This window comes from Mustelus asterias, chromosome 16 (assembly GCF_964213995.1).
Source record: "Mustelus asterias chromosome 16, sMusAst1.hap1.1, whole genome shotgun sequence".
In the NCBI taxonomy this organism is placed as follows: domain Eukaryota; kingdom Metazoa; phylum Chordata; class Chondrichthyes; order Carcharhiniformes; family Triakidae; genus Mustelus; species Mustelus asterias.
This window is the reverse complement of record NC_135816.1, coordinates 75,844,163-75,862,160: the sequence shown is the minus strand read 5'-3', so window position 1 is coordinate 75,862,160 and position 17,998 is coordinate 75,844,163. Positions and strand designations below refer to the sequence as shown.

The 17,998-nt window shown below is 45.5% G+C and overlaps 1 protein-coding gene across 7 annotated transcripts in view; it reads left to right on the top strand.

Annotated features, from left to right (window-relative positions):
* Window positions 1-6,143: 6,143 nt before the first annotated feature.
* The window catches only part of LOC144505255 (F-box/WD repeat-containing protein 11), a 203,320-nt gene continuing 191,465 nt past the window's right edge, over window positions 6,144-17,998 (top strand). For 2 of the 7 annotated variants that reach the window (XM_078231299.1, XM_078231296.1), the window contains exon 1: window positions 6,170-6,500. Coding sequence is in view for 2 of the 7 variants with exons in the window: in XM_078231296.1 (XP_078087422.1) it covers window positions 6,456-6,500 (45 nt within the window). In the remaining 5 variants the exon portion in view is untranslated. Of the gene's footprint in view, window positions 6,501-7,835; window positions 7,860-17,998 lie in introns of those variants that run through there. The other 5 variants (XM_078231298.1, XM_078231300.1, XM_078231294.1 and 2 more) reach the window with 5 other exon arrangements.

Below are 17,998 nucleotides of genomic sequence, written 5' to 3'. Positions count from 1 at the left end.
TCGCAAATAAGGGGACCAAAACTGCACACAGTACTCCAGTTGCGGCCTCACCAGTGCCTTGTACAGTTGCAGCAAGACCTCCCTGCTTTTATATTCTATCCCCCTCGCGATAAAGGCCAACATTCCATTCGCCTTCTTGATCACCTGCTGCACCTGCAGACTGAGGTTTTGCGATTCGTGCACAAGGACCCCCAGGTCCCTCTGCACAGTCGCACGATGTAATTTTTCTCCATTTAAATAACATTCCAATTTACTATTATTTCTTCCAAAGTGGATAACCTCACATTTGCTAACGTTATATTCCATCTGCCAGATCCTCGCCCACTCGCTCAGCCTATCCAAATCTCTCTGCAGACTTTCCGCGTCCTCCACGCAATTCGCTTTCCCACTCACCTTCGTGTCATCAGCAAACTTGAATACCCTAGATTCAGTCCCCTCCTCCAGATCATCTATGTAAATGGTAAACAATTGAGGCCCCAGCACCGATCCCTGCGGCACGCCACTGGTCACCAACTGCCAACCAGATAAGCACCCATTTATCCCAACTCTATGCTTCCTGTTAGATAGCCAATCCCCAATCCACGCCAACACCTTACCCCTAACTCCGTGTACCCCAATCTTCTGCAGCAACCTTTTGTGAGGCACCTTATCGAACGCCTTCTGGAAATCTAAAAACACCACATCCACCGGTTCCCCTCTGTCAACCGCACTAGTGACATCTTCATAAAAGTCCAGTAGATTCGTCAAACACGACTTTCCCTTCATGAATCCATGCTGCGTCTGCTTGATCGAACCATTCTTATTCAGGTGCTCTGTTATTTCCTCTTTAATAATGGACTCTAGCATCTTCCCAACTACGGACGTTAAGCTAACCGGCCTGTAGTTACCCGCCTTTTGTCTACTTCCTTTTTTAAACAGCAGCGTAACAGTAGCTGTTTTCCCCATTACCCCTGATCCCCTTATTAATCAAGAACCTATCTATCTCTGTCTTAAAGACATTCAATGACCGGGCGGCACGGTAGCACAGTGGTTAGGGCGGCACGGTAGCACAGTGGTTAGCACTGCTGCTTCACAGCTCCAGGGTCCCGGGTTCGATTCCCGGCTCGGGTCACTGTCTGTGTGGAGTTTTCACATTGTCTGCGTGGGTTTCCTCCGGGTGCTCCGGTTTCCTCCCACAGTCCAAAGATGTGCGGGTTAGGTTGATTGGCCAGGTTAAAAATAGCCCCTTAGACTCCTGGGATGCGTAGGTTAGAGGGATTAGCGGGTAAATATGTGGGGATAGGGCCTGGGTGGGATTGTGGTCAGTGCAGACTCGATGGGCCGAATGGCCTCCTTCTGCACTGTAGGGTTTCTATGATGGCCTCCACAGCCTTCTGTGGCAAAGAATTCCACAGATTCACCACTCTCTGGCAGAAGAAATTCCTCCTCATCTATATTTTAAAAGATCGTCCCTTTAGCCTAAGATTGTGCCCTCTAGTTCTAGTTTTTTCTACTTGTGCAAACATCGTCTCCACGTCCACTCTATCCAGGCCCTGTAGTATCCTGTGAGTTTCAATAAAATCCCCCTCATCCTTCTAAACTCCAACGAGTACAGACCCAGAATCCTCAACCTTTCCTCATGCGACAAGCTCTTCATTCCAGGGATCATTCCAGGGTCCAAAGATGTGCGGGTTAGGTTGATTGGCCATGCTAAAATTGCCCCTTAGTGTCCTGGGATGCGTAGATTAGAGGGATTAGCGGGTAAAATATGTAGGGATATGGGGGTAGGGCCTGGGTGGGATTGTGGTCGGTGCAGACTCGATGGGCCGAATGGCCTCTTTCTGTACTGTAGGGTTTCTATGATTTCTATGATTTCTAAGATCATTCTTGTGAACTTCTTCTGGACCCTTTCCAAGGCCAGCACATCCTTCCTTAGATACGGGGCCCAAAACTGCTCACAATACTCCAAATGGGATCTGACCAGAGCCTTATACAGCCTCAGAAGTACATCCCTACTCTTGTATTCTAGCCCTCTTGACATGGATGCTAACATTGCATTTGCCTTCCTAACTGCTGACTGAACCTACACGTTAACCATAAGAGAACCTTGAACAAGGGCTCCCAAGTCCGTTTGTGTTTCTGATTTCCTATGCATTTCCCCATTTAGAAAATAGTCTATGCCTCCATTCCTCCTTCCAAAGGGCACAACCTCATTGTATTCCATTTGCCACTTCTTTGCCCACTCTCCGAACCTGTCCAAGTCCTTCTGCAGACCCCCTGCTTCCTCAATACTACCTGTCCTTCTACATATCTTTGTATCATCTGCAAACTTAGCAACAGTGCCTTCAGTTCCTTCTTCCAAATCGTTGATGTATATTGCAAAAAGTTGTGGTCCCAGCACCGACCCCTGAGACACACCACTAGTCAGCGGCTACCATCCTGAAAAAGACCCCTTTATCCCCAACACTCTGCCTTCTGCCAGTCAGCCAGCCAATCCTCTATCCATGTCAGGATCTTACACCATGGGCTCTTAACTTATTTAACAGTCTCCTATGCGGCACCTTGTCAAAGGCCTTTTGGAAATCTAAGTAAATCATGTCCACTGGTTCTCCTTTATCTAACTTCCTTGTTACCTCCTCAAAGAACTCTAACAGATTTGTCAGACATGACCTCCCCTTGACGAAGCCGTGCTGACTCAGCCTTATTTTATCAAGCACTTCCAAGTACTCTGTGATCTCATCTTTAATAATGGACTCTGAAATCTTGCCCAATGACTGAAGTCAGGCTAACCGGCCTATAATTTCCCATCTGCTGCCTCCCTCCCTTCTTAAACAGCGGTGTTACATTAGCTACTTTCCAGTCCTCTGGGATCCTTCCTGCCTCCAGTGATTCCTGAAAGATTACCACCAATGCCTTCACAATTTCCTCAGCTATCTCCTTCAGAACCCTGGGATGTAGTCCATCCGGTCCAGGTGATTTTTCCATCTTCAGTCTTTTCAGTTTCCCCAGAACCTTCTCCTTAGTGATAGCCACTCCAATCACCTGTGCCCCCTGATTCTTCTGGAGCTCTGGCATCCCACTGGTGACTTCCACCATGAAGACTGATGCAAAGTAACAATTCAGCTCCTCTGCCATTTCTTTGTTTCCTATTATTACTTCTCCAGCCTCATTTTCCAGCGGTCCAATGCATTTTTTGCCTCTCTCTTACCTTTTATATATTGAAAAAAACTCTTCCTAGTTCTATTACTAGCTAGCTTACACTCATATTTCATCTTCTCCCCCTCCGTATTGTTCTTTTAGTTGTCCTCTGCTCGCTTTTAAAGGCTTCCCACTAATCGTCGCCACTTTGTATGCTTTTTCTTTTGCTTTTATGCTGTCCTTGTCTTTTCTTGTCTCATAATAAAGAATAGCAACCCATTAGCCTTCTTGATAACATGCTGTACTTGTAAACTAACTTTATGTGACTCACGCATGAGAACACTTAGATCCTTCTACAACATGGAATTCTGCACTCGTTTTCCATTTAATTAATAATCTGCTTTTTCATTCTTCCTGCCAAAGTGAATAACTTCATATTTTCCCACATGATACTCCATCTGCCAGATTTTCGCTCATCCTCTGCCATCCCCGCCCTCCTTCGCACCGGGTGACCATAAAACAGGAGCATGGGATTGAAGTGCAAACAAAACATCAGGAAAAGGTTTTTTAGGAAACAAAAAAGCGTGTGCAGCCTAAGACAATTAACATAGATGTGGTGCCAGACTGCAAAATGGGCAGGATTGTTGCGAGTCCATGAACCAGTACAATTTACGGCTGCATGGTACTGCTCCGTGCATGAGCCTCCACCCTAGATCCCCGATGTTTTGGCGGAGGATCCCTCCGTAGAGGGACCTCCACTGGGGACCTCCGTCGCCGGATGGCAACATGGCATGCCAAAGCATGTCCAGGTGATGGTTGAGAACCAGGCAGCCTAGGGCTGCAATCCCCTGCACCCGATTTCTCTTTATCAATAAATAAATCTCCTAATGAAGCCTGAAGTATCTTGATGTTGCCAGAAGGGAGCCACGCTATTACACCTTTACTCTCTTGTAGATCAAAAATTTATCTCAGTCTTGATCATGATGTGGAGATGCTGGCATTGGACTGGGATGGGCTCAGTAAGATGTCTCACCACACCAGGTTAAAATCCAACAGGTTTATTTGAGTCTCACCTGATAAAGGAACAGCGGTCTGAAAGCTTGTGATTCCAAATAAACCTGTTGGACTTTAACCTGGTGTTGTGAGACTTCTTACTCATTCTTGATCATAGTTAATGTCCCCACCTCCAATGCTCTAAGTGGAAGCAAATTCTGAAAATTAACACCCCCCTGAGAGCTGAGATTCCCCTTCATCACAGTCTTAAATGGGAGACTCCTTATATTGAAAATGGGTCCCTAGCTTTAGATTCTACCATGATTGGAAACATCCTCTCAGCATGTACCATGTCAAGTCCCCACAGGATCTTATATGTTTTAATTAAATGACCTCTCATTCTTCTAAAGTCCAATAGGCCAAACCTTTTATGAGGAAAGGGTTGTCTTTCCTCATAAGACAACCCTTTCATCCCAGAAATTAGCCTAGTGAGTCTTCTCTAAACTGTTTCTAATGCAAGAATATCCACCCTTAAGTTAAGAGACTAAAACTGTACTCAGTACTCTTGGTGTGGTCTCACCAATGCTGACTGTAGTAAGATCAGCATTTATATTCCTTTTATATTTCACCACCGTTCAATAAAGGCTAATATTCCACTTGCCTTCCTAATTATTTGCTGTACCTGCATGTTAACATTTTTGTGATTTGTGTACAAGGACACCCAGGTCCCTTGGTCAGCAGCATCCTACAATCTCTATCCATGTAAATAATATTTTCTATACTTCCTGTCAAAGTGGACAAGTTCATATTTTCCCACATTATATTTCATCTCCCAATATTTTGCCCACTCTCTTAACCTATCTAAGGGTCTGGGAGAGGCGGTGTGCGGATGGTGCCAAACACTAGGGCCTGAGGCTTGTGGGGGGCCTGGATTCTGTGATGTAAATTGATTTTCTTGTCATCCAGACTGAGCAGCCAGAGATGCAGATTGGCTTGTAAAAACCAGAATGGGTTCCGACCTTTTTCAATCCAGTCTCAGTTTCAATTTCATTGAGTTGCTGTGCTGCTGCTTCCCATCTTTGGGCAGCTCAGCGGATCCAATTTTTCTTAAAAGCCCACCAGAAAACCACAAAGCTGCCTGAAGGTCAACAGCAGCACAACAACTGTCAGGAGAGTGTTCTTGTTTGGAAATCCCTGCAACTTTAGAACCAACCAAATGGTGTGTGGGTGGGGAGCAGGTGGAAGGGGTGTGTGGTTGGGGTGCTGGGGGTTGTAGGAGAGGGGCAGGGAGTTTCGAAGAGGAGGTTGGAGGGAAGTTTAGGAGGAAGTTGGATTAGGGGTTTTGGGAAATTGGAAGAGGTTGCAGGGGAGGTTAGAAGAAGGATTTGTGGGAGGTTAATGGGTTGGGCACGTTATCAACAGAGTTGAATTGTTTTGTAAGTGCACTGATTTCTTTGTGGACACTGTAATAAGTTATTGATAGGTCTGTGATTAACTATTCTTAGAGACTCAGTATTGCGCCTCCAATTTCACCATTGTTACATTCTGCTGATTGTATGCAGCTGAAACTAAAGATAAAGCCTAAATTTATAAAGCACCTTTCCCCATGTCCCAAATCACTTTACACATAGATAAATACTTCTGAGCTTTAGTTATCGGTATAATGCAGGCAAAATTATCAAAAAGGAGAACAGGTTCGAAGGGCTGAATGGCCTGTTCCTGCTCAAAGTATGTGTTCATTTGTTGCTGGAATGCACGTGATCAACGGGGCCAGATAGTCAGTGGGGGGGGCGAAGTCACGTGGGAATGGGCGGAGCCTATGGCGGGGGGTGGAGTGGGCAGGCCAGTGAGAGTGGGCGGGGTTGGTGCGAAAGGGCGGGGTTGCTGCGAATGGGCGTGTCTGCTGAGAGTGGGCGTGTCCTAGACGGAGTGGGCGGGACTAAAGAATTGGGCTGGGTTTGGGAGGAAGGGTCGGGGCTCATTCGCATGGTCACAGTTTCCGAACGTGTGACGTCACAATAAGGGGGTTGGTTCTGCGCGCAGCGTGCTTACGTCAGGCGCTGGTGTCGGTCTGGGTTTGGATCGGGGCCGGGGCCCAGGCCCGGGGGGAGAGACGGAGTGATTGAGGCGAGAGCCAGGGAGGAGAGAGAGAGGCCGAGAGCGAGGGAGAGTGGGCCCGGGGAAGAGAGTGAGGAGAGAGGCCGAGAGCGGGTCCAGGGGAGAGTGAGTGAGGAGAAAGGCCGAGAGCGGGCCCGGGGGGGGAAAGTGAGGCCGAGAGCGAGGGAGCGGGCCCGGGGGGGCGGGGGGAGAGAGAGGGCAACACATTCACCCTGACTGTGATCGATATGGAGGCGGAGTCCGTGATCGAGGATAAAACTATCGAACTGATGGTGAGTGAAGCCCAGAAACACGGGGCGGGGCAGGAGAGCCCGGAGAAGCGCGGAGCCCGCTTCCCATTAAGCGCGGGGGAGATCGGGGGCCGGCAAAGACCGCAGTATCTGTGGGAGCGCCGAAAGCCGCTCCTTCAAATCATCCGCTGTATTCAGACTTGGGGGTGGGTGGGGGGGGGAAGGGGATAGGATGCAGGGGTTGGGGGCAGGGTGGGGGGCATGGGCAGGGCTGGGTTGGGGGCAGGGTGGGGGGCATGGGCAGGGCTGGGTGGGGGGCTGTACATGCATGGGAAGGGCGGGGGTGGCATGGGTAGGGGGTAGCACGGTGACACGGCACTACTGCTTCACAGCTCCTGAAACCCGGGTTTGATTCCTGACTTGGGTCATTGTCTGTGTGGAGTTTGCACTTTCTCGCTGTGTCTGCATGAGTATCCAGGGGTGTTCCGGTTTTCCCCCACACTCCAAAGATGTGCGGGTTGGGTGCATTGGCCGCGCTAAATTGTCCCTTAGTGTCCCGAGATGCGTAAGGGTAAATATGTGAGGTTACGGGGATAGGGCCAAGGTGGGATTGTTGTCGGTGCAGACTTGATGGGCAAATGACCTCGTGCACTGTAGGGTTTCAATGATTCTATGAAGGGTCAGGATGGGGGCTGGGTGGGGGGTGTATGGGCAGGGGTTCGGTATGGCCTGTGTTACAGGCAGGGGCTGGGGGCATGGCGAGGAGCTGGGTGGGAGTTTAGGAAGTTGCAATGGGTTCAGTGGGTGTGCAGGAAGGGGCATGGGGCATGGTGATGGGTACAGGAAGGGGCACAATGGGCAGCAAGGATGTAGAAAGGGGTCTAAAACACTTTAAAGTTTGTTTGAAGTTCTGTGTTATCTCAAGCTAGTATCATTTCGGCTCGTGATATCAAATAGCAAAAGAACAGCAGTTTGGATAAACGTTGTAATGGGGCAGTTTAGGGTGACTTGTTTGAGAGGCAGGAGTGGTAGGCTGTAATCTCATGTAGTTGCCTGAAATTCGTGGCTTCCATTTCCCATGTCATATTGAACAAGCTCTGTTGAACATTGTAAAGCTGCGTTGTGTTGAGGGGCCACGTAAGTTAATGGACAAGGAAAGAGCAGCAGTTCTGTCAAGCCAGTTTCACATCTCAGTATGACTGTAACATTCTAAGATAGTACTTCTCTTGTGAGAGGCAAAACTAAAGGAAAATAATTACTCTGGAAATGTCTTCTCCCATTCCCTCGGAAAATTGGAAAGGAGCCCCCGAGGTCAAAGGGACCAAATGTTACATGGAAAGATATTTGCCAGGCTGCCCAAGTCAGGAAGTAGTCCAGCTCCTCCTTGAAAATATCCAGAGGGTTAGTACACACTCCACCCTTGGACATAATGTTACTGAGGCAAATCCTCAACTTCAAAAAATAAGTGCTCGTCGTGCTGCTTATTGCGTCTCTGCAATCATTGCTTTTATTTGAAGTGGCTGTCAATGCTGACTTAAGTAAGAATGTTGTCACATAGTTGTAGTGAGGGAATAAAGTCTCTTTCAATGCCAATATTGGTTGTGGTAGAGAGTGACCTGCTAGGCTTTTAATTAAAAGAGATTGCTCCTTTCTGTGGAGAAGTGTAGTTTGATACTGACTCATATAGCTTGTCTGTCAAACTGGTGGAAAGAAAAGTATAATTAAGTTTTCAGGCCTTGGATAAGAATGGGATGGGAGAGGGGAAATGAGCAGGGGTTTGTACTCACTGTGGCCTTTGACAGGCTGCTGTGAATACTTGGATAGGATGGAATTGAAATTTGTTGTGAAAGCCTTTGACGTGTATGTATCCCTGAGAGCGAGTGTGTGATTAAACTGCTAGAATCCAGGACACTTGCATATTGAGCTGTAGGATTGTGAATTTACCTCTAACGTTGGCAGGTTTGTCACAAGGAAAACAATGTAGTTCATGGTCACGAAGCACTTCCTCAACACCAAGAAAGGAGTCAAATAGTAAAGGGAGCAATTAGAAACTTATCAGTAAGCAATTTCCTGTGCTAAACCATACAAGGGTGGCACCTAGTTTGTTCATTCGTGTGAGATGTGCCACTGCTCGTTATATTTAGATTCTCTTTTGCACCGCCTTTTCTCACCTACAAGCTGTCCCTCAGTGACAACACCCAAAAATTCAGCATTGCTTTCCACAAGTAGGCTGACAACAGCCATCTTGACCTCATCGCCATCTCCCTAAGCACCTCCAATTGTCACATTGCTGTGCAGCATCCAATACTGATGAGCAAAAATTAACTTCCAACTAAATATTGAGAAGAGCGAAGCTGTTCTCTGTGGTCCCCAACTCCATAAATGCTGTTCCCTAGCCACCGACTTCCTCCTCCTCTTGGGCAACTAATGTTCGTGTCATATTTGCTGCTGAGATGTGTTTCTGACCGCATATCTGTACTCTAATACTGCTTAGTTTCACCTATGTGATACCACTCAACTCCAATCCTGCCTTCGTTCGCCGAAAACCTTATCCGTGCCTTTGTTATTTCTGAATTTGATTATTCCAACTCTCACTTCCATTGGAGGTTATTCAAAACTCTTCTGCGCATGTCTGAACTCCCAGCAAATCCTGTTCTTTCGTGCTCATTGATCAACGTTTGCATTGCATCCTGCTTAAGAAATGCTGCCTTTGGTTTAAAATTTCACTCATTTTCAGATTCCTTCAGGGCCACTTCCCTTCCTATCTCTAATCGTCTCTGGCCCCACAAACCTCCCAATATATCTGTGCTCCTCTTGTTCATTGCTGGGTTTAATCACTTCACCAGCTGCAGAGCTGCTCTATCTTCGGCTTTTTGGACCCCAGCCTCTGAAATTCCCTCCATAAATCTTGCTACCCCACTTTAAGCCAAGCTTTTGTTCGCCTGTCCTAATAGCTCCTTATGTGGTTTGACAGCACTCCTGTGAATCTCTTTGGAGTCTTATACTAAAATCAAAGGAGCTGGATAAGTATGAATTATTGTGTACACTCGATGCAAGTCCCACTTAAACCATGCTTTGATATGTGACGGACTTCTTTTATGGTTTATTTGAACCCACCACCGTTGCCTAGCAGTGCCCAACACAACCCAAGTTGCAGAGTTTTACAGTACAGCCCAATTGATTTGTTGCTCCATGACTCTCACTTCATCACCCGATCAGCATATTCTTCTGTCACTTTCTCCCTTGTACTTATTTAGCTTCTGCTTAAATGTATCTGTGCTATTCACCTCAACCACTCTGTGCTAGTGAGTTCCCCATTCTCACCACACTCTGGGTAAAGACTTTTCTCCTAAATTCTGTATTGAATTTATTACTGACTGAGTTAGTGGCTCCAAATGTTGAACTTTCTGACATTGCTTACTTTTTGTAGCTGATTGCTGAATTTTTGGGAAGATACCTAAAGAGTCCTTTAACAGTTAAATGGAGAGAGGCATGCTATATCTGTTAGCACTGTGGGGTGTTCAGTTTTTCACAAGTCTCCTGTGTTTAAATTTGTGTGGCTGAAAGAATGAGTGTTGCTAATCTTATACCTAGATTTCTTCTGGTTAGACTAAAATGGTGTTTTTAGTCCGTCCGTCCCCCACCGCCATGTTTTGTAAGTGTGGTGATCTTATGGTATAGTGTGCATCTGGGTGACGCTAAAATTGCTTTGAAATTGAAATGTTCCTGCAGGAATAGGCCACTCAGCACTTCAATTAGATCACGGCAGATTTGTGCCTCCATTTCCCCTTGGCTCCATATCCTTGTCAAACATAAATCTACCAATCTACAATGACTGACACAGTAAATGAAATTAAATCAATAGCACTAAACGACATAGGGTCAGACGATGTGGAGTCTGTGTGGGTAGAGTTGAGGAACCACAAAGGCAAAAAAACCATAATGGGAGTTATGTACAGGCCTCCTGACAGTGGTCAGGACCAGGGGCACAAAATGCACCACGAAATAGAAAGGGCATGTCAGAAAGGCAAGGTCACAGTGATCATGGGGGATTTCAATATGCAGGTGGACTGGGTAAATAATGTTGCCAGTGGACCCAAAGAAAGGGAATTCATTGAATGTTTACAGGATGGCTTTTTGGAACAGCTTGTGATGGAGCCCACGAGGGAACAGGCTATTCTGGACTTAGTGTTATGTAATGAGCCAGACGTGATAAAAGATCTTAAAGTAAGGGAACACTTAGGAAGCAGTGATCATAATATGGTAGAATTCAGTCTGCAGTTTGAAAGAAGGAAGGCAGAATCAGATGTGAAGGTTCTACAGTTAAATAAAGGTAATTACAGGCGCATGAGGGAGGAACTGACAAAAATCGACTGGAAGCAGAGCCTAGTGGGAAAGACAGTAGAACAGCAATGGCAGGAGTTTCTGGGAGTAATTGAGGACACAGTGCAGAGGTTCATCCCAAACAAAAGAAAGGTTATCAGAGGGGGGATTAGGCAGCCATGGCTGACAAAGGAAGTCAGGGAATGCATCAAGGCAAAAGAGAGAGCCTATAATGTGGCAAAGAGTAGTGGGAAGTCAGAAGATTGGGAAGGCTATAAAAACAGAGGATAATAAAGAGAGAAATAAGGAAGGAGAGGATCAAATATGAAGGTAGGCTAGCCAGTAACATTAGGAATGATAGTAAAAGTTTCTTTAAATACATTAAAAACAAACGGGAGGCAAAAGTAGACATTGAGCCGCTCCAAAATGACGCTGGTAATCTAGTGATGGGAGACAAGGAAATAGCTGAGGAACTTAATAAGTACTTTGCGTCAGTCTTCACAGTAGAAGACATGAGTAATATCCCAACAATTCAGGAAAGTCAGGGGGCAGAGTTGAATATGGTTGCCATCACAAAGGAGAAAGTGCTAGAGAAACTAAAAGGTCTGAAAATTGATAAATCTCCGGGCCCAGATGGGCTACATCCTAGAGTTCTAAAGGAGATAGCTGAAGAAATAGTGGAGGCGTTAGTTATGATCTTTCAAAAGTCACTGGAGTCAGGGAAAGTCCCAGAGGATTGGAAAATCGCTGTTGTAACCCCACTGTTCAAGAAAAGAGATGGAAAATTATAGGCCAATTAGCCTAACCTCAGTTGTTGGCAAAATTCTAGAATCCATCGTTAAGGATGAGATTTCTAAATTCTTGGAAGTGCAGGGTCGGATTAGGACAAGTCAGCATGGATTTAGTAAGGGGAGGTCGTGCCTGACAAACCTGTTAGAGTTCTTTGAAGAGATAACAAATAGGTTAGACCAAGGAGAGCCAATGGATGTTATCTATCTTGACTTCCAAAAGGCCTTTGACAAGGTGCCTCACGGGAGACTGCTAAGTAAAATAAGGGCCCATGGTATTCGAGGCAAGGTACTAACATGGATTGACGATTGGCTGTCAGACAGAAGGCAGAGAGTTGGGATAAAAGGTTCTTTCTCAGAATGGCAACCGGTGACAAGTGGTGTCCCGCAGGGTTCAGTGTTGGGGCCACAGCTGTTCTCTTTATATATTAACGATCTAGATGACGGGACTGGGGGCATTCTGGCCAAGTTTGCCGATGATACAAAGATAGGTGGAGGGGCAGGTAGTATTGAGGAGGTGGGGAGGCTGCAGAAAGATTTAGACAGTTTAGGAGAGTGGTCCAAGAAGTGGCTGATGAAATTCAACGTGGGCAAGTGCGAGGTCTTGCACTTTGGAAAAAAGAATAGAGGCATGGACTATTTTCTAAACGGTGACAAAATTCATAATGCTAAAGTGCAAAGGGACTTGGGAGTCCTAGTCCAGGATTCTCTAAAGGTAAACTTGCAGGTTGAGTCCGTAATTAAGAAAGCAAATGTAATGTTGTCATTTATCTCAAGAGGCTTGGAATACAAAAGCAGGGATGTACTTCTGAGGCTTTATAAAGCACTGGTTAGGCCCCATTTGGAGTACTGTGAGCAATTTTGGGCCCCACACCTCAGGAAGGACATACTGGCACTGGAGCGGGTCCAGCGGAGATTCACACAGATGATCCCAGGAATGGTAGGCCTGACATACGATGAACGTCTGAGGATCGTGGGATTATATTCATTGGAGTTTAGGAGGTTGAGGGGAGATCTAATAGAAACTTACAAGATAATGAACGGCTTAGATAGGATGGACGTAGGGAAGTTGTTTCCATTAGCAGGGGAGACTAGGACGCGGGGGCACAGCCTTAGAATAAAAGGGAGTCACTTTAGAACAGAGATGAGGAGAAATTTCTTCAGCCAGAGAGTGGTGGGTCTGTGGAATTCATTGCCACAGAGGGCTGTGGAGGCCGAGACGTTGAGCGTTTTCAAGACAGAAATTGATAAATTCTTGATTTCTCGAGGAATTAAGGGCTATGGGGAGAGAGCGGGTAAATGGAGTTGAAATCAACCATGATTGAATGGTGGAGTGGACTCGATGGGCCGAATGGCCTTGCTTCCGCTCCTATGTCTTATGGTAAACTTTCTCCCTTTCCTTCCATTTTCTCTTGTCTTCATTAATCTCAGAGTAAAATCCTATGTACTGAATCACTGAACTCTGTGAAAAGCAGTGGGGGAAAGCAGTCATGCTGCAGACAGGATATTCTGATCCTACAGTTGGTTTAGGCTGTCCTTGAGCTTCTCCCTCTACAGCTGGTTCACAAGTGCTTTGTAAATACATCCAGGCTTTCCACCCAGACTTCTCTCAGTTGGTATCACTGGCATCTGAGTCAGAAGGCTGTGGGTGCAAGTCCCAGTCCAGAGACTTGAGTACTGTTCAGTCCTGTAGGAGGCGTCATCTTTGAATGTGATATTAAACTAAAACCTCACTGGCCCTGTGGGTGTAAAATATCCCTTGGCACTGTTTGAACAGAGAAGAAATTCTATCCTGGTTTATATTTTCTTTCATCTAGCACCTCAAACAGATTATCTAGTTCTTGTTGGGGGTCTTGCTTTGTGGGGTCTTGCTGTGCAAATTGACAGCTGTTTTCTACATTCTATTTCAAAAGACCTTAAATGGATGTGCTCTCGGCTGATTTCAGTTTTTGAAGTCCTTGTGCAGCAGGTTGTCGAGATGCACGTCTCCCATTGACCTTGTTCTTTGGCGTAAGCGGCTGCAATGTCCAATCGCTGTGGATTTGTGATTGTGAGAAACCTAGGAAGGAGACTGAATACCGGAGAGGATATAAGGAGTCTGCAAAAAATTGGCAGGTGGAGTATAATGTGGGAAAATGTGAACTTGTCTGCTTTGGTTTGTGTTTAGATGCTTGACTGACAAGGGAGTTAGAGGGTGTTGGTAGACAGGAAAGTAGAGGCCACAACCATGACTTTATTGAATGCAGAGCAGGCTAGAGGCCTACAAATTTGTATGACCATCCAACAGTAGTACTTCATTGGCTGTAAAGCACATTGAGATGGCGAGTGACCATGAAAAGCACTATACAAGTGCAAGCCATTTTTCTTTATGGAAAGCTCAATGCGTGGTCGTGGTCCTTGTCAAAAGAAGATTATTTTCCCCTCCGTCTAGGGACCTAGTAGGTCTTGTCAGAAATGGTAATGCCATAGTAATTTTTGATAGGGATTTGGATAACCGATTTACACATGCATGGGGGAAGAGTAGGGAGATGGGGCTCAAATAGATATTTTTAAAAAAAGAGTTAATGGGCTGAATGACTTGTCAAATACTATGCCGGTCTGCTCTCTGCTTAAAACGAAACCTCTGTTTCCTATGAGTATACGATTTAATTTTCCACTGATTGTTCATTTGTATTAATTCTACTGGTATAGTCACTTGCATTTTTTGAACTTTTAATCTCCTAATGTATGGTATGAAGGTGTAAAATGTAGCTGAAGTGACATGAACATCCCAGGTCTGATTCCAGATCTGTGCTGAGTTTTCTAGAATGGTAATAAGGTAAGGAGTCTAACAACACCAGGTTAAAGTCCAACAGGTTTATTTGGTAGCAAACGCCAAACAAAAGTGGCGTTTGCTACCAAATAAACCTGTTGGACTTTAACCTGGTGTTGTTAGACTCCTTACTGTGTTTACCCCAGTCCAACGCCGGCATCTCCACATCATGGTAATAAGGGACATTGATGGTGTCCTTCATGCATACAGAACCATCAAAGTTTACTGTGCTAGAGTGAGGATATTTTCACATATACACACAGGTGAAGCTGGTCTATCTAGCAACCTACTTAAGGAGAGTCCACTATTGAAACTTAGAATCCCTACAGTGAAGACGGAGCAGACATTGGCCCATCAAACCTGCACCCATAACCATCCTACCCTGGCCTATCTCCATAACCCCATGTATTTTACTCTGCTAGTCCCCCTGACGCTAAGGGGCAATTTAGCATGGCCAATCCACCTAACCTGCACATCTTTGGACTATGGAAAGAAACTGGAGCACCTGGAGGAAACCCACACAGACGGGGAGAATGTGCAAACTCCACACAGTCACCCAAAGCTGGAATTGAACCCTGGTCCCTGGCGCTGAGAGGCGGCAGTGCTAACCACTGTGCCACCGTGCCACCCATGCCTCGTAAACTTGCTACTTAAAGTTCCTGATTTTATCGATCAGTAGCCCTGGGTGCTTGAATAGTCTTCCATCTAATTGGTGAAGGGCCTTTCTCGACCTATTTTGTACCCAAGAGGCTCAATTACTTTTTCAATCAGAATCTTTGGAACAACCCTATCCTGTGTCTTCAGGGCATGAGAGGAGGAAGGTTTAGCAAAAAAATCTGAAGAGAATGTAGTTTCATGATGATTTAATTATTGTTCCAGATACACTCCACCCAAGTGTGAGCTGAGTCTAGTGGACTGAACCGGTATTCAGCTGCATTTTTTAGTTAATGAATCCTGTCACACAATTCTAAATCACCTCCGAGCTACTGTTGTTGTTTTACAAATATTCTTTTACTGGCGCAAATGGTAATTTTACTGATCTCTCGGCTAACTATGCCTGCCATGTTTGCCTTGTTGGACAGGACTGTATCAACAAAATTCCTGTGCCTTCTGTCTTTCTGCTGAAACACTAGAATTTGGTGCGAAATTTGGAGCAGTAGTAGGATGTGAATTGCTTCTAATCAGTTGGGCAAGAGAGCATTTTGAGAGGAAGGGAGACTGCATCTGGAATTAGGAAAAGCATGGCTCTGCAGTTAAGAATAGAGTGATACTCGCATTGTCGCATCTTTACTTGTCTTTACCTCCAAGTGTTTTGTATAATTGTTACATGGGCAGATGTGGCAGCCATTTTATGCAAGCAATGACTGACAAATATCAATGAGATGTAGGAACAGTTATGTTTTTGAAAGGGTGGTTGAGGGACGCATTGGCCACGACAATGAGAGAACTTGCTTCTGTGAACAATGACATGAGATTTTCAAAGCCCACCTGGTCAACCTGCACCTTGATTTAATACATACCTACGAGGATGGTATATTTAGTTGGTGTTCAAAATTAGATGGAACATTCTGGAAAATACAGCGAGGCTATCCTAACAGAACAGTGGAACATACTGGAGGGACTCGCACCTCTGACAATGCAGACTCCTACAGATACTGCATCGGTAGGCAGCCAAGATCATGTATTTGAGGGCGAGAACCTACAACTTCTTGGAGCCAGAGGCACAGTTACTGCCAAGTTGTTAGAAAGGGTCATCTGGTCTCAAAACGTCAGCTGTTTTCTCTCCTTACAGATGCCGCCAGACCTCCTGAGATTTTCCAGCATTTTCTCTTTTGGTTTCAAATTCCAACATCCACAGTAATTTGCTTTTATTTAGAAAGGATCATCCTGATGGCTTTATTTTCAGATCAGCTCTAAACCTGATAGATCCTGTGCCCCAGGGATCTGTTCTGGGACCCTTGCTGTTTGTCATTTTCATAAATGATCTGGATGAGGAAGTGGAGGGATGGGTTGGTAAGTTTGCCGACGACACGAAGGTTGGTGGGGTTGTGGATAGTCTGGAGGGATGTCAGAAGTTACAGAGGGACATAGATAGGATGCAAGACTAGGCGGAGAAGTGGCAGATGGACTTCAACCCAGATAAATGCGTAGTGGTCCATTTTGGCAGGTCAAATGGGATGAAGGAGTACAATATAAAGGGAAAGACTCTTAGTACTGTAGAGGATCAGAAGGACCTTGGGGTCCAGGTCCATAGGATTCTGAAATCGGCCCCGCAGGTGGAGGAGGTGGTTAAGAAGGCGTATGGTGTGCTGGCCTTTATCAATCGAGGGATTGAGTTTAGGAGTCCGGGGATAATGATGCAGCTATATAAGACCCTTGTCAGACCCCACTTGGAGTACTGTGCTCAGTTCTGGTCGCCTCATTACAGGAAGGATGTGGAAAAGATTGTATTACTCTGTTCACACATGGATGAGGCTGACATCCTGTGAAATGGAACCCATCCTTGGGTAGTAAGCTAGAAACTAAAATGCAAAGATCTGAAACATTCAGAGATGACAAAGTTTAGAAAGGGAAATAATTGGCGATGTTTAATGAAAATACAAGCCAGATATGTTACCAATTTGCTTCTTGAGAACAGTACTTACCCACATGCTCTTAATTCCAGATCTCCCTCTGTTAACTTGGATACATTGAAAGCTGTAAGAAAGAATCAGGAAAGATTATTTTGATAATTATGCATGTTTTGTAGTGTGACCGCTGCTAATGGGTTATCAGCCTGATCCTCTCCCCAACAAACACTTCGCGCCTTGAAATTAGATACCGTAACATACTTGCATTTCATCTCCTGACACCACGTCCTTCATTGACACAAACAGATAAATGTAAGGTGGCATTGCTTGTATGTCCCTGCAAAACCTGTTTAAAATAACACATTTGTGTTATATTGTAAATTAATTCCACCTATGTGATAAGCTTCAATTAATTCCTGGGTGTGGCTAGCTGATCTTGGTCTCCCCTAATTAACTTTGTTATTCTTGAACAGTTTTCCTTATTGTAAAATCCTTGTGTCTGGGCATGAGGTAAAAACAGAATTGTCACATACTGATCTCAAATGACGAAAGGCCACTTCAAACACTGAGGAGATGGACATGGACCTCTTGATTCTCATCACAAAAGCAGGATTTGAGGGGAAAAAAGTTTCCTCATATGATTCAGCAATCGCCTTCAATCTGTGTCCTCCAGTTATTAACCCTTCTGCCACTGCCACTGCAAACGGTTTCTTTATTTACTGCTTCAGAATGATTCATGATATTTGAATACTTCCTATCAAATGTCTTCTGAACTCACTCTGATGTGTGGAGGACAGCATTAGCTGCAGGAACTTGGCTATCAGTCTCTGCTCAGCGACTCTGCGCTGTTGGGGAACACTTCAGCGGTCACGGGCATTCGGCCTCCGATATTTGGGTAAGCATTCTCCAAGGCGGCCTTCACGACACACGACAGCGCAGAGTCGCTGAGCAGAGACTGATAGCCAAGTTCTGCACACGTGAGGATGGCCTCAACCAGGATCTTGGGTTCATGTCACACTATCTGTAACCTCCACAACTTGCTTGGAC